At 43.7% G+C, this 15,000-nt stretch overlaps 2 protein-coding genes across 2 annotated transcripts in view; one reads left to right on the top strand and one right to left on the bottom strand.

Moving 5' to 3' along the window:
* Positions 1-6,317, top strand: part of LOC138961870 (cytochrome P450 2B4-like) — a 53,495-nt gene extending 47,178 nt beyond the window's left edge. The window contains exons 4-5 of the mRNA XM_070333549.1: positions 2,573-2,843; positions 3,414-6,317. Of these exons, the coding sequence (XP_070189650.1) occupies positions 2,573-2,843; positions 3,414-3,673 (531 nt within the window). The 3' untranslated portion in view covers positions 3,674-6,317. The remainder of the gene's footprint in view (positions 1-2,572; positions 2,844-3,413) is intronic.
* Positions 6,318-9,638: 3,321 nt separating this feature from the next.
* The window catches only part of LOC138961866 (NXPE family member 4-like), a 28,928-nt gene continuing 23,566 nt past the window's right edge, over positions 9,639-15,000 (bottom strand). Inside the window, exons 4-8 of the mRNA XM_070333544.1 lie at positions 14,438-14,649; positions 13,711-13,763; positions 12,252-12,529; positions 10,665-10,849; positions 9,639-10,314 (exon numbers count right to left, since the gene is read on the bottom strand). Of these exons, the coding sequence (XP_070189645.1) occupies positions 10,005-10,314; positions 10,665-10,849; positions 12,252-12,529; positions 13,711-13,763; positions 14,438-14,649 (1,038 nt within the window). The 3' untranslated portion in view covers positions 9,639-10,004. The remainder of the gene's footprint in view (positions 10,315-10,664; positions 10,850-12,251; positions 12,530-13,710; positions 13,764-14,437; positions 14,650-15,000) is intronic.

Below are 15,000 nucleotides of genomic sequence, written 5' to 3'. Positions count from 1 at the left end.
AGATTGACACCGTCTACCCCGAGCAGAATACACCCTCTGTACAGGTAGAGATTGACACCGTTTACCCCGAGCAGAATGCACCCTCTGTACAGGTTGAGATTGACACCGTCTACCCCGATCAGAATACACCGTCTGCACAGGTTGAGATTGACACCGTCTACCCCGAGCATAATACACCCTCTGTACAGGTAGAGATTGACACCGTCTACCCCGAGCAGAATACACCCTCTTTACTGGTTGAGATTGACACCGTCTACCCCGAGCAGAATACACCCTCTGTACAGGTAGAGATTGACACCGTCTACCCCGAGCAGAATGCACCCTCTGTACAGGTTGAGATTGACACCGTCTACCCCGATCAGAATACACCCTCTGTACAGGTTGAGATATCACGTGTCCAAGTTGAAGGGTTGATCCAAGGTGATTTACACGACAAGAGAGGTATCTTCAGCCTTCAGGCCTCATGACCCATCAGTCCAGCTTAAAGGCACAGTAAACCTCCCGTAAACCATCACAGAGCTCCCCGAGCGTCTACATACAGTACACGCATACTTCCATTTAAACGCTCACCGAACGGGAACATCTTGGCTGCTTTCTGTCGAGCGTGAGAAATGTTCAAAGAATTTATTTTCGTGGACTTGCTCCTCTACAACAATGGCGCCTCGTTTTGGTGCTGGACGGCTGTTATGAATATTCAATACCGGAAATCACGCCCGGACAGTAAACCTCCCGTAAACCATCACAGATACTGTCAGGCTTTTACACACAGTACAAACACCCTTCCATTTGAACGCTCACCAAACGGGAACATCCTAGGTGCCCTACGTAAAGAGCGAGCAATTTTTAAAGAATTAATTTTGCAGATTGTCTCGAACACTTTTTGGACCCATCCTGAACTCAGGTCAAAAATGAGTTACTTCCCTTCGGGTCTCATTCTATCGATGTAAACTGGCCATAGCCGTGGATCGATGAGTATCAGAATATTTTTGGACCGTGGTGCGTTTTTGCGCTTGACCTAACTTTTAAAATCTAAATAATAAATTGACAGCTTGTTACACAAACATTCTTCAATCATAAAAGAATTCTTTTTTCATCAAGACAAGATCAGTACAATTCGAAGTTGTGAAAGTTTGAAAAAAGAAAAGCCCGGAAGCAGGGTCACGCAAGGGTCGTAGCAGACGACGGTTTATGCATATCGCCGTTCCTCTCAACAGTCAAAAGCCATCGCTAGAGTTCTTGTGAACCACAGCCGTTTGTTTCGTGCATAAAAACGTGCTATTGCATGTATATAAGCTCACATCGAGTCGCATTCAAATGACTAACTGACGACTACATTGTGAAAAAAGGAAACTGGATCACACGGGTTCACGATGGCTCAGGGGTAAGATAAACCACGCAAAAATGAATTCTTTGAAAATTGTTCGCTCTTTACGGAGGGCACCTAGGATGTTCTCAATCGGTGAGTGTTTAAATGAAAGGGTGTTAGTACTGTGTGTAAAAGCCTGACCGTATCTGTGATGGTTTACAGGAGGCTTACTAGAGCTGTGCCTTTAAGCTCACGTGTTGGAAATTGCATTCCACCACGGAATGAGTCGCATGTCACATTTGCATGATTTTCATATTTTTACATTTTCCTAAAGAGTTTTGTATGCTCTATCCAGTGGTGCAAACCGTTTTAGAAAAGAGCGAAAACTGTTTGAGTTATAAGCCTGTGACTAAGGTGACCCTCACACTGTTACCAGACACCCCCCGGACTTATATTAAGTCTAGCGCAGAACCGCGCGAGGTGACTCATTTCGTGGTGGAGGGTCACATTTATCCATTCTGCAGGATCGTATGCATGTAGAGCGCTTATTGCCCTTTGTGTCTCAGGTCTGGATAATATTGTCATGCTGAGAACACGATCCCCATAATCCCCTCATTTTCCTCTCATATTCCTCTCATATTCCTCTCATATTCCTCTTATATTCTTCTCATATTCCTCTTATATTCCTCTCATATTCCTCTCATAATCCTCTCATAATCCTCTCATAATCCTCTTTCTTTCTTTCTTTCTTTATTTGGTGTTTAACGTCGTTTTCAACCGTTCAAGGTTATATCGCGACGGTCATAATCCTCTCATATTCCTCTCATAAACCTGTTCTCGTGCTGCAGGATCGCCGACGGTCATAATCCTCTCATATTCCTCTCATAATCCTGTTCTCGTGCTGCAGGATCGCCGACGGTCATAATCCTCTCATATTCCTCTCATAAACCTGTTCTCGTGCTGCAGGATCGCCGGGACGGTCATAATCCTCTCATATTCCTCTCATAAACCTGTTCTCGTGCTGCAGGATCCCCGGGGACGGTCATAATCCTCTCATATTCCTCTCATAAACCTGTTCTCGTGCTGCAGGATCGCCGACGGTCATAATCCTCTCATATTCCTCTCATAAACCTGTTCTCGTGCTGCAGGATCGCCGACGGTCATAATCCTCTCATATTCCTCTCATAAACCTGTTCTCGTGCTGCAGGATCGCCGACGGTCATAATCCTCTCATATTCCTCTCATAAACCTGTTCTCGTGCTGCAGGATCGCCGACGCATGCCCTACATGGAGGCCACCATCCTGGAAAGCCAGCGCTTCGCGGACATCGCCCCCTTCTCCGTCACGCACACCGCCAGCGAGGACGTTGAGGTGGGAGGCAAGGTCATCCCCAAGGGCAGCATCATCATCCCCAACATCCACTCCGTGCACCACGACCCCGAGCTGTGGGGCGACCACGACGACTTCAGGCCAGAGAGGTTCCTGGACGCCAACGGCGAGATCGTCAGGCCGGACTATCTCATCCCGTTCTTCATGGGTGAGTGTGTGCGTGTGTCCGGGGGGGGGGGAGTAATTGGACGTGCTTGTGTGTGTGTACGTGTGTGTGCGGGCGTGCGCGCGTGTGAGTGAGTGTGTATTTGTGTGTGTGTGTGTGTTTTGCGCGCGTGCGCGCTAGTGAGTGTGTGTGTGTTTGTGAGCGTTTGTGTGCGGGCTTGCGCGCGCTTGTACGTGTGTGTGTGTGTATGCGTCCGTGCGTACGTGTGTGTATTTGTGTGTGTACGTGTGTGTGTGTGTGTGCTTGTGTGTGTGTGTGTGTGTGCATGCGTCCGTGCATACGTGTGCGTGCTTGTGTGTGTGTGTGTGTGTGAGTGCGTGCGTGCGTGTGTGCGTGCGTGCTAGTGTGTGTGTTTGTGTGTCTGTATGCATCCGTGCGTGCGTGCGCGTGCGTGCGTACGTGCGTGCGTGTGTGGGCATGGTACGTCACAGTGCATGCAATAGCGTGTTTCGGTAACAGCTAGAACCCTCTAAGAATCTGCATTCACTTTGCTGTTTTCATCCACAAACTTACAACACCTCTACACATGTCTGTCTCTCGTGTATCCTTCAGGCAAGAGATCGTGCCCCGGAGAGGGCCTAGCCAGAATGGAGCTGTTCCAGTTTATCGCCACCATACTGCAGCGCTACGAAATTCGTTCCGCGGGTAAAGGGAGCCTACCCGGACTGAAGGGCCACGTCGGAATCACATTCACTCCCTTCCCTTACAACGTCCGATTTGTCAGACGCGACCTACCTCCGCCTGAAGAGGAGGAGGAGGAGGGAGAAGGGGCTGAGAAAGCGGAGGAATCCAACAAGTCTGACAAAAAATAGTTCCCTGAATTCGAGGAGAGAAGATAAATTGATGATGGCTGTTAAAAAAATAGTTACATAGAGTTCGATTGTGTTTACGTGGAGTTTATGATGTGTTCCCAATTTTTCCTGTCAGTACCGCGGTCAGATGGTCGTATTGTTATTGTTTCAACAGCCGGTGTTTTACGGCTAGTTTGTTACCGGTTGTAGGTTGGCAAAGATTATTTTAGGATTTGTGGTCAATCAGTTTTGGTATAGATCGGTGAACATGATGCTGTGGGAACAGTGAGACCCAGGAACAAAATGTGTTTCCTTAGAGCTTCTGAACCAAATCCCAAATAGACCAATTTTCGGAAATAACTCGCTTTCGTATGTGTTGTGAAAGAGTGAATACTCTTGCTTTTAGTGAGGCAAGCTTTCTGCACGTGCTCCTTGTCCACGTGTTTCAGACACACCCCTCGCTAGTGACTGGCCTATAATGTCACGTGGGAAAGTTTGATTCACTCTTTCACAACCCATACACACCCGACAGAGTTATTTCCGAACATGGTCTACTCTGTCAGAGCCTCACTCTTCCTTGTTCTCAGCCGCGTGATATACGCACAGTGCGTCACAGCCCACACCTAATGGGCGGTTCTGGTGAGGTTATGCCCCTTCTTTCTTTCGGCTGGTAACAGGCGGAACCGTCGCGGCAAGATCACACGAGAAAAGAAAAAAAACGTGCATTGGTCCCAAATAGCAGGTCGCTTTGGTAACAGATTGTGCGTAAGTCGTGCATTTTATACGGTAAAAAGACAATGGTAACAGGCGGAACCTCGCGGCAAGATCACAGGAGTTGTCTCGCGTTATCACCCCACTGAGAAGCGCTCATTGTCCACCTAAGCGTGGGACGTAAAATGGCCGGCGCGGCGCATTTCGGTTTGATGACGTCACGTGAAAACAGCGGATGCACAACATTAGAAAACAGTGTGATTCAACAGGATAGTGGAGTCAGCTGGTTTTGGGAATTTCTTGTTTATGTCCGGCTTTGATTCCTACAGTGTGGGAATTTCTTGTTTATGTCCTTTGATTCCTACAGTGTGGGAATTTCTTGTTTATGTTCCTCGATTCCTACAGTGTGGGAATTTCTTGTTTATGTCCTTTGATTCCTACAGTGTGGGAATTTCTTGTTTATGTTCCTTGATTCCTACAGTGTGGGAATTTCTTGTTTATGTTCCTTGACCTTGCCCTTGGCGAAGAAACAAATGCTTTTTTCATAGCGCGCGAAGAGCATTGCTTTTGTGTTGTCAGGTTTGTTTGTTTGTTTGTTTGTTTGTTTTTCTGTCTGTTTGTTTGTTTGTCGTTTTGTCTTCAATGAGTCGAGTGTTGTCTTTTCCATCAGGTGTTTTACTTCCAAATTCACCAGCTGGCCCAAAAACATGAAAAATGTATAATTTATTTATCATCTTTTTATTTATAACATAACGCATACATAAGTGGCGACGAACTGGTGAAGCGTCTGTTTCCTACATGATGCCGTAAATCGTATAGTACGATAGAACAAATCGGGGGGAAGCTTGCTACGCGTAAGGAATCATTGTCCTGAGTTGTAAATATAGAAAATGTTTTTCACCCCGTTGTTTTAAAATTTGAATCAATTATTAGAACTCATATCACCGAATCCACAACCGCTATTTCATTCACATTTATTTTTATTCGTGAATACTTCCCCGAGCTGGACCAATATTTATGGCCACACAGTATTGTAAGACCCGATTGATATTGTACGTACAAATTTTGTGTGTGTGCACATTATTTCCTCTCCGTGAAACGCATTCACACACACACACACACACAAACACCCCATACACGAACGCGCGCACACGAACCCATACATGCTTACAAGACCTATTGGAGGGACGCGCTCATCCTCACTGATCTGAAAATAATGGATAGCGCACAGCCAATGAAACAGCGTAACCAGAGTGCCGCCATCTTACTGCACCGTACCACACTGACAAATAGGTCAAAGGGAAATAATCGTAGTTTCGAGAGTTGACAGCAGTCTTCTTTCGCTGTATCGAACGGTGTCCCAAGATGGCGGATCCGGTGGCGTCAATGTTTTGATAGCCAATAAGAAGGGACGCGCTATCCATATATTTTTTAGATCAAAGTCTCATCCCACGCTAAAGTCGGGGCACCTTTGTGGTGGTGTGCATTATAGTTTTCACGAGAAGGAAGGTATGTATCTTTTAAGTTTGTGTTGTTGTTCTATCATTAATTTTTCATTGCAAAAAAATACCACAATCGCTTTGCTCCTAGCTCAGTCAAAGAGACTGCTTCCTTTTCTTTTCTGTGTGTGCGGTGTAGGAATCACAGTGCAATTTAAAAATGCATGTGTTGGTGTTGTAGCTATTTATTTCGTTGCATTTTTAGAATGCATGTGTTGGGGTTGTAGCTGTTCAAGTGAATGTATTTTTGCAAAATTGTGTTTTGTTGTTTGCTTTTCTTGCCGTCCGCGTACAGATGAGATGTACAAAATCCTGTCCTAGAGTTGTGCTTTGGTGAGCTTAGAGGTTTCAAATGAACAAAGGTGAACCAGTTTGTGATTTTTGTTTATGTGAACCTACCAGCAAAATGCCAAATGTGTGTGATCCAGATGACATTAAAGATTACCTTAATTAAAGATTGTGTGATCTGTTTGTGTATGTGTGTGTGTATGTGTGTGTGTGTGTGAGTGTGTTAAAAAGAACGAACCAGACATAAAAACCAAACACACGAATAATGTTGTCTTCATGATATATTTCCACTGACGCAAGCACACAAGCACATATTTGTCAAACTGTGTTGAACCTCAGCATAAAGAAATACACACAAAATACTTAAACATTTGAACATGTAAGCGTTAACGATAACAGGTACGGTAATTTCATCGATACAACTTGTTCTTAAAACAATCACAACAAACATTCAAAACATAATCCAGAAACATGAAGCTCAAGTGTGAGTATACAAGTAATTGATCGAGATCACATCCCTCAGTGATTACAAAAAAAGTTGTTTACACACACACACACACGCACACACACACACACACATACACACACACACACACACATACACACATTTAAATTTATTCTATGATATCATTGTGATACTGAGATCAGAATGTTTCATTCTGAAACCTAAGATCTACATCATAAAGTTATTTCGTTCACATGTTACAGAAGGCTTAACGCCCAGCCGACCACGAAGGGCCATATCAGGGCGGTGCTGCTTTGACATATAACGTGCGCCACACACAAGACAGAAGTCGCAGCACAGGCTTCATGTCTCACCCAGTCACATTATTCTGACACCGGACCAACCAGTCCTAGCACTAACCCCATAATGCCAGACGCCAGGCGGAGCAGCCACTAGATTGCCAATTTGAAAGTCTTAGGTATGACCCGGCCGGGGTTCGAACCCACGACCTCCCGATCACGAGGCGGACGCCTTACCACTAGGCCAAACATGCCGGTCCGTTGAATTTTGGTATGTTTCCAATTGAAAAAATGATCTTATGCCCTGTGAAAGCCCAGACAGGTCTCTGGGAATGTAAATGATGTGTAGGGATACACGGAAACGAATGTATCTTTGAGCAACGTATGCCGCTGAACTATGATAAATGCATCTGAATGTATTTCAGTACAATAAAAGCCTTATATTGTTGCGAGTCCCAAAGAACACAAAGCGGTTTCTAAATGGCATGGAGACATGGAAGAGTCATTAACTCACACACATCCAAACAGCTCACATAGCTTACCCGACCGGCACGGTTGGCCCAGTGGTAAGGCGTCCGCCCCGTGATCGGGAGGTCGTGGGTTCGAACCCCGGCCGGGTCGTACCTAAGACTTTAAAATTGGCAATCTAGTGGCTGCTCCGCCTGGCGTCTGGCATTATGGGGTTAGTGCTAGGACTGGTTGGTCCGGTGTCAGAATAATGTGACATGAAGCCTGTGCTGCGACTTCTGTCTTGTGTGTGGCGCACGTTATATGTCAAAGCAGCACCGCCCTGATATGGCCCTTCGTGGTCGGCTGGGCGTTAAGCAAACAAACAAACAAACAAACATGGCTTACCCATAACGGACGCAGTCCTCAGTTAATTTAAATTACATAAAAACTGCTCAAAGGCATAGCCCAAAAGGACATACGCCTAAATCCCTCACATCAAAAGAGATAACAAAGCATAGAGAAATTCGTACACAACAAAATTGCTGACACGCGTGAGTAAAAGGATACAGGCCTAAATTCAGACACATCAAAACTGCTGACAAGCGTAACCAAAAAGAACATTGACCTAAATTCATATACATTAATACTGCTGACAAGCGTAACCAAAAAGAACATTGACCTGATTTCATACACATCACTACTGCTGACAAGCGAACCAAAAAGAACATTGACCTAAATTCATACACATCAAAACTGCTGACAAGCGTAACCAAAAAGAACATTGACCTGAATTCATATTCATTCACATCAATACTGCTGACAAGCGTAACCAAAAAGAACATTGACCTGAATTCATACACATCAATACTGCTGACGACGGGCGCAGTGACGTCGGCCTCCTGATCGGGAGGTCGTTAGTTCGAATCCCAGTCGCTGCCGCCTGGTGGGTTAAGAGTGGAGATTTTTCCGATCTCCCAGGTCAACTTATGTGCAGACCTGCTTGTGACTTAACCCACTTCGTGTGTACACGCAAGCACAAGACCAAGTGCGCACGGAAGATCCTGTAATCCATGTCAGAGTTCGGTGGGTTATAGAAACACGAAAATACCCAGCACGACTCCCCCGAAATCGGCGTATGCTGCCTGCATGGCGGGATAGAAACGGTCATACACGTAAAAATCCACTCGCTAAAAACATGAGTGAACGTGGGAGTCTAAGCCCATGAAAAAAAGAAGAAGAAGAAGAATACTGCTGACAAGCATAACCAAAAATAACATTGACCTGAATTCACACACATCAATACTGCTGACAAGCGTAAGCAAAGGGAAAATAGGCCTAAATTCTCGCATACCAAAACTCCTGGCCAGCATAACCAATATGAACATTCTCCAGGGCTCAGACTGACTAGAGTACAGACCCTGTATTCTAAATTCACACTCATCAAAACTGCTGACAAGCATCACCAAAAAGGACACAGGCCTTAATTCAAGACTCAAGACTCAAGACTCAAATATTTTAATGTCCTTAATAAAAACAAGTCGCGTAAGGCGAAAATACAATATTTAGTCAAGTAGCTGCCATTTTTCAGCAAGACCGTATGCTCGTAGCATCGTCAGTCCACCGCTCATGGCAAAGGCAGTGAAATTGACAAGAAGAGCGGGGTAGTAGTTGCGCTAAGAAGGATAGCACGCTTTTCTGTACCTCTCTTTGTTTTAACTGTCTGAGCGTGTTTTTAATCCAAACATATCATATCTATATGTTTTTAGAATCAGGAACCGACAAGGAATAAGATGAAAGTGTTTTTAAATTGATTTGGACAATTTAATTTTGATAATAATTTTTATATATTTAATTTTCAGAGCTTGTTTTTAATCCGAATATAACATATTTATATGTTTTTGGAATCAGCAAATGATGGAAAATAAGATAAACGTAAATTTGGATCGTTTTATAAATTTTTTATTTTTTTTTACAATTTTCCGATTTTTAATGACCAAAGTAATTAATTAATTTTTAAGCCACCAAGCTGAAATGCAATACCGAAGTCCGGGCTTCGTCGAAGATTACTTGACCAAAATTTCAACCAATTTGGTTGAAAAATGAGGGCGTGACAGTGCCGCCTCAACTTTCACGAAAAGCCGGATATGACGTCATCAAAGACATTTATCAAAAAAATGAAAAAAACGTATGGGGATTTCATACCCAGGAACTCTCATGTCAAATTTCATAAAGATCGGTCCAGTAGTTTAGTCTGAATCGCTCTACACACACACACACACGCACACACGCACACACGCACACACACACACACACGCACATACACCACGACCCTCGTTTCGATTCCCCCTCGATGTTAAAATATTTAGTCAAAACTTGACTAAATATAAAAACAGGAAAATTGCCTCACAGTGTCAGGCGGTTTAAAACATAAATAACATCTCAATCACAAACAGTTTAAAATTCCACAAAAAGATCCATAACATTCTTTGCAATCGCTTATGGATACAGACACCCACATTTACACACGCACAAGCACGCAGGCTCGTCCGCACACACACAGACACACAGACACACACAGACACACACACACCATTCACGCATACCACAACTGTCCACAAGCATAACAAAACAAAACAAAGATAAACCTAAACTCGCACACATCAGAACTGCCGACAAGCATAACCAAAAAGGACCCTGAGCATCTGAATGGTTGTGGATGGCGGCGGATGGAGAGGGAAGTTTTCGCTGGCGATGGTCATTGGCCAGAAGTCGAGGAGCCATACCCTATCGTACATATCCTCAAACTCCTGCTTTAAGATGTCGATAAACCAAGGACCGAACTTGTCCCCGAACTGCGCATGCTTGCCCTGTCCGGTATAAACCACGTGGGGGCCGCGTAGGAATACTTTGGCGGTGGGGTGAGTGACGAGGAATTCTTTAATGGCTGCTTTGGCTTGTCGAACTCTGTCCCTAAAAGCGAAATTGAGTTATGATGGTTGAAAGAGACAGTCGTTATGCGATATTTTGAAGGACTTGAAAACATGAAAGTGTGCCTGAGTCATAACATGGAATGTGTACATACTTCATGGTACAAAAGTGCTCATTGACTGGTCGATACTGAACCGACGCAATCGTCAACAGCGAAAGACAACATTGCACAACGCACTAGTGCACACAGACAGACAGACAGACACAGACAGACACAGACACACAGAGACACACCGAGACACACAGACACAGACACACACAGACACACAGACACATACATACATACACATACACACACACACACACACACCACAAATACCCTCCCCACTTACCTGAAAACAACGACGGGATAGAACCCGAAGTGCAGCCAGTAATGCAACACGATGACGTAGTTGCGGTGTGGGGGCAGACGTTTCAATGCACGTGCAACTGACAGCGTCTTCACTCCGAAGCTATCCCCCGGGTTGAAGGGACGCGCGTGGGGAGCGAACTCCATGGAACTGTTTAATCGGGGAATCTAAAGAAGAAACAACTCGAGTAAAGCGATATCAAAACATGCAGAGTCGGGGAATCTAGAGCAGATACAACTCGAGTAAAGCGATATCAAAACAAGCAGTGTCGTGGAATCTGAAAAAGAAACAATTCGAGTAAAGCGATATCAACACATGTAGTACCGAGATAGTGTTGACTTAGTAATCTTGGCGGCTTCGCCTAATTTGCTACCTAATGAAGCATTCCTTCCGGTGTCATTTCATTCAAAATGTTTTAAGTTTTTGTTGAATGCAATTGCGAGTGTGTTCCATCAGGTAAGTTATGTTCTCTTAGTGAAAAGATGTCATCGTTCTTTAAACCTCTTGTGGGGCGGAGTAGGCCTTTAAAACACTGAACTTTGCTATCTGGCGCGCACACGTTTCTGATTAAACATTTCTTTTGTAGTGGTCACGTGACCGCCGCTCCGAGTCCATTGAGGGTACCCTGAAAATCGACCTGACAAAAACGTTAATTAGCCAATTAAAAAATGGACGAACATTCAAAATAGGCACAACTATGTAAACGTTGCCAATTCTGATTTGGTCGAATTTTGGTAACTTACCTTACTGTCTGGTCGATCTTCGGGGTACCCTAATCTGAGCGGCGGTCACATGATCCCTGTCTAAAAGAGTGCCAGATAGCAAAGCCGACTGCCTAAAATGGCATAGAAAATTTGATTGAAACGACACGGGAAAGAATGCTTTAGTTGGGGTACGAAAGTTGTTGCAATATTTTGGTTTTTTTACACAGTCTACCTAATAAATATTGAAAGGATGCTCTGTGAAAGGACCAAACAGTTCAGCGAATAAAAGGAAGGGAAGATACAACTAAAGTGTGTCTACGTTTCTAGTTTGGCAAAAAAAATAAAAAATAGGTGTGGTTACGGTAACATAGCCAAAAAAAATAGGGTAGGAAGGCAGGCAATCACTTTTTTTTTAAAACTTTTTTTTCTAATGTGTACAAATTAAACCTACTTGACAGGGAAATAAGTGTGCGACTCTGGCTCTTTCGCTTTCATTGCGTTTTCTGCACTCGTTTTCTTGTTTTTTGTGGGTTTTTTTGGACAAATGTAATAAAAAAAAGTTATAGGGTCGGCCCCTAAAAATAGGGTAGGTCGGGTTACCGTAACCACACCTATTTTTTTTTTAGGCCTTAGCTACTTGGTTGCTTCCCTTACATGATGACTTCATAACTCTTTCTTAAAAAGACAGTCTCCAGTCATAACATCAAGGTTCAGTCGCGTAAATGCAATAAAGCAAACAAACAAACAAACTATCAAACAAGTTCGTATTGTGTCTTTTTAGGGTGCAATTTCACCAATAAAATAAAATATCAGACTGATAGCGGTACCGGTAGTGCATGGTACATCAGCCTTCTCCATCACTTACCTCGACAAATATCGGAGCATGCCAGTCACCAGTTTGTTTCGAAACATTCAGATCTATTGACAGCTCTGAAAACATCATTCTCATGTTGGAATCTCCCAGCAGTAGCAGGGTAGTATCCCGCATGCAGTTCCCAATACCCTCCATACTGTACTGCGGCAAGGCGCAACCGTCCGGGATCCACTCTTCGCCATTGTTCAGCCATCCTCGCCGAGCGAGCGGTCCCCAGCTTTCCCTTGGAGATCGTGACCAACAGGGGGGTAGAGAGGGAAGGGGACGACCTGAGGAAACAGACAAGGTGATGAGATAAAGGCACACTCTTTCTCGCTGACCAAGCCAAATTTTCGACAACTAAATGAGTGTAACTCAAGCGAGACAGGGCTTTCGGTTGTCAACATAAGCTCTGTTATATTTACAATCTCATTGCGGAAGATCGTATGTCAAGGTGCGTCACATGCACTCTGCCCTGTCTTCTGTTCTTACTTCAAAAAGGGGTCATTCATCTTGGGACAGTTTTTGGCTTGACTTTCTCGAGACATCTGGTGCGAATGGGAGAATTTACTATAACACACACACACACACACACGCACGAACGCACGCACGCACAGACACACACACACGCACACACACACTTACGCACACGCGCGCGCATACACAGAAAATGAGAGAGAGGGAGAGAGGGAGAGAGAGAGAGAGGGGTGGCGGCGGATGGAGGGAGAGACAGAGACAGAGACAGAGACAGAGACATAGACAGAGAAATACATTCACAGACACAGACAGACAGACAGACAGACAGACAGACAGGCAGACACAGACACAGATTATTTTTAATAAATGTTACGTCTTCTACGGCGTGAAGATGTTTCTTCTTTTCAATGAGCTTTTTATTTTACGGTGATTTATAGTGAACTTGAAGGGGATTTATAGTGAAAGTGGACATGCGCAAGAAAGTTTAAAAAGAAATTAATGTCAACATAAATTCCTAGATCTATATGGTAAAGAGATAGTCACATGTAAAAGACTGATAGGTTGTGGACGGAGGGAGAAAGGGGCTAAGTATACGTAATTTAAATATGCGTCATTTTCTTCTTTGATTGTATTTTTGAAAAACATTTGTGACAGCGTGCTTTGTCATTGTTGTTTTGTGCTTGTCTTGCTTCGTTTTTGATGTTGCTTGCTTTGTTTGCTTGTGTTCTATTTTAAATTTTGATTGTTTTGTTTTTGCTTGTTTATTACAATGTTTGTTTGGGATGTTTCTAGTTTTATGTTTGCTTGCTATCTTGCCTACCTTTTGGGTTATTGCTATTGCTGTTGTTTAAGATAAGATGGGATAATATAAGAAAACTTTAATGGTCATTTTCATTGTACATAGACTTGACACCACATCGCATTATTTATAACACAAAGACAACGATATTTTGTTGTGGGAACAACAAAATGAAATCAAAGCGGAGACACTTACCTGGCAGGGTTGATATGAGGATGTCGTTCGGTATCAACCGTGTGTCACGTGACCTGAAACAGCAAGGAGGACATGTATTTAGCCAAGTCCACAGTGAAACCGTCAAGATGAGATGAGATTCTTTATTTGGTGTTTAACGTCGTTTTCAACCACGAAGGTTATATCGAGACGGGGAAAGGGGGGGGGGGGGGGGGGAGATGGGATAGAGCCACTTGTTAATTGTTTTTTGTTCGCAAAAGCACTAATAAAAAAAATTGCTCCAGGGGCTTGCAACGTAGTACAATATATTACCTTACTGGGAGAATGCAAGTTTCCAGTACAAAGGACTTAACATTTCTTACATACTGCTCGACTAAAATCTTTACAAACATTGACTATATTCTATACAAGAAACACTTAACAAGAGTAAAAGGAGAAACAGAATCCGTAGACAATCAAAATGTGCAAACATGTATCATTCTTTTTCTGCAGGCCAAGGACATATTATATATGGAACCTGTACTCATAAATAAAATGGATTTGTATGGTTAAAATGTCTCAGTCAAAACTAAAAAAGACATATCATTTTCGTAACATGATTTCCACTGGTACACATCTCTTGAGAATAATTAACCCATTAATAAATTGATTCATTGATTGATTGATTCATTTATTCATTAATTGTTTGCCCTAAGAGATAGACATGTCATCGGTTTAATCTCCACTTTTCATGAGTACATGCACTTACGAATTGTTCATCAGTGTTTCCAGCTGCAGTGCAGGGCTTGAGATTGGAAGCGGCCAGAGGAAGGGCAGGTTACCGGTCAAGGCCCAGTGACCACAGGTCAAGCCCGCTACGGTCGGCTGACCACAGAACCAAGGCATCCCACCGTTCAGTTCGCTCAGGTCACATGACGAGGCGTAGCCAGGGATTGGTGCAGAGGGCAGGCACGGCGTGATCTGTGATTGTTTGGTGCATGATCACGTGATTGACAGTCAAAGGTGAAAGCGAACTAAAGGCTCAAAATTTAAAGGGATGATATCCACACACAATTTCCTCAGATCGCTTCCGAAGTTATGCGATACGGTTCTAGCTGTGAGATCAACTTGATAATCATACCATTTCATTTTATTCCAGCAGTGCATGTCCTCAGTCAAGGCGCTTGTACACTTTCCTTTTTAATGATACACGATACCGATACATGTACAGCCTGGCGATGACCTAACGAATAATGTTCTACTACCGGTATGTTGAAGTCGCAGAGACAGACTTCGTTCTCAAAGTTCTTTGTAACTTCCTCGGGAGACACG

The sequence above is a fragment of the Littorina saxatilis genome, linkage group LG3, assembly GCF_037325665.1.
Source record: "Littorina saxatilis isolate snail1 linkage group LG3, US_GU_Lsax_2.0, whole genome shotgun sequence".
Taxonomy (NCBI): domain Eukaryota; kingdom Metazoa; phylum Mollusca; class Gastropoda; order Littorinimorpha; family Littorinidae; genus Littorina; species Littorina saxatilis.
Note: the sequence above shows the minus strand (reverse complement) of the source record. Positions and strands in the feature narration are given on the sequence as shown.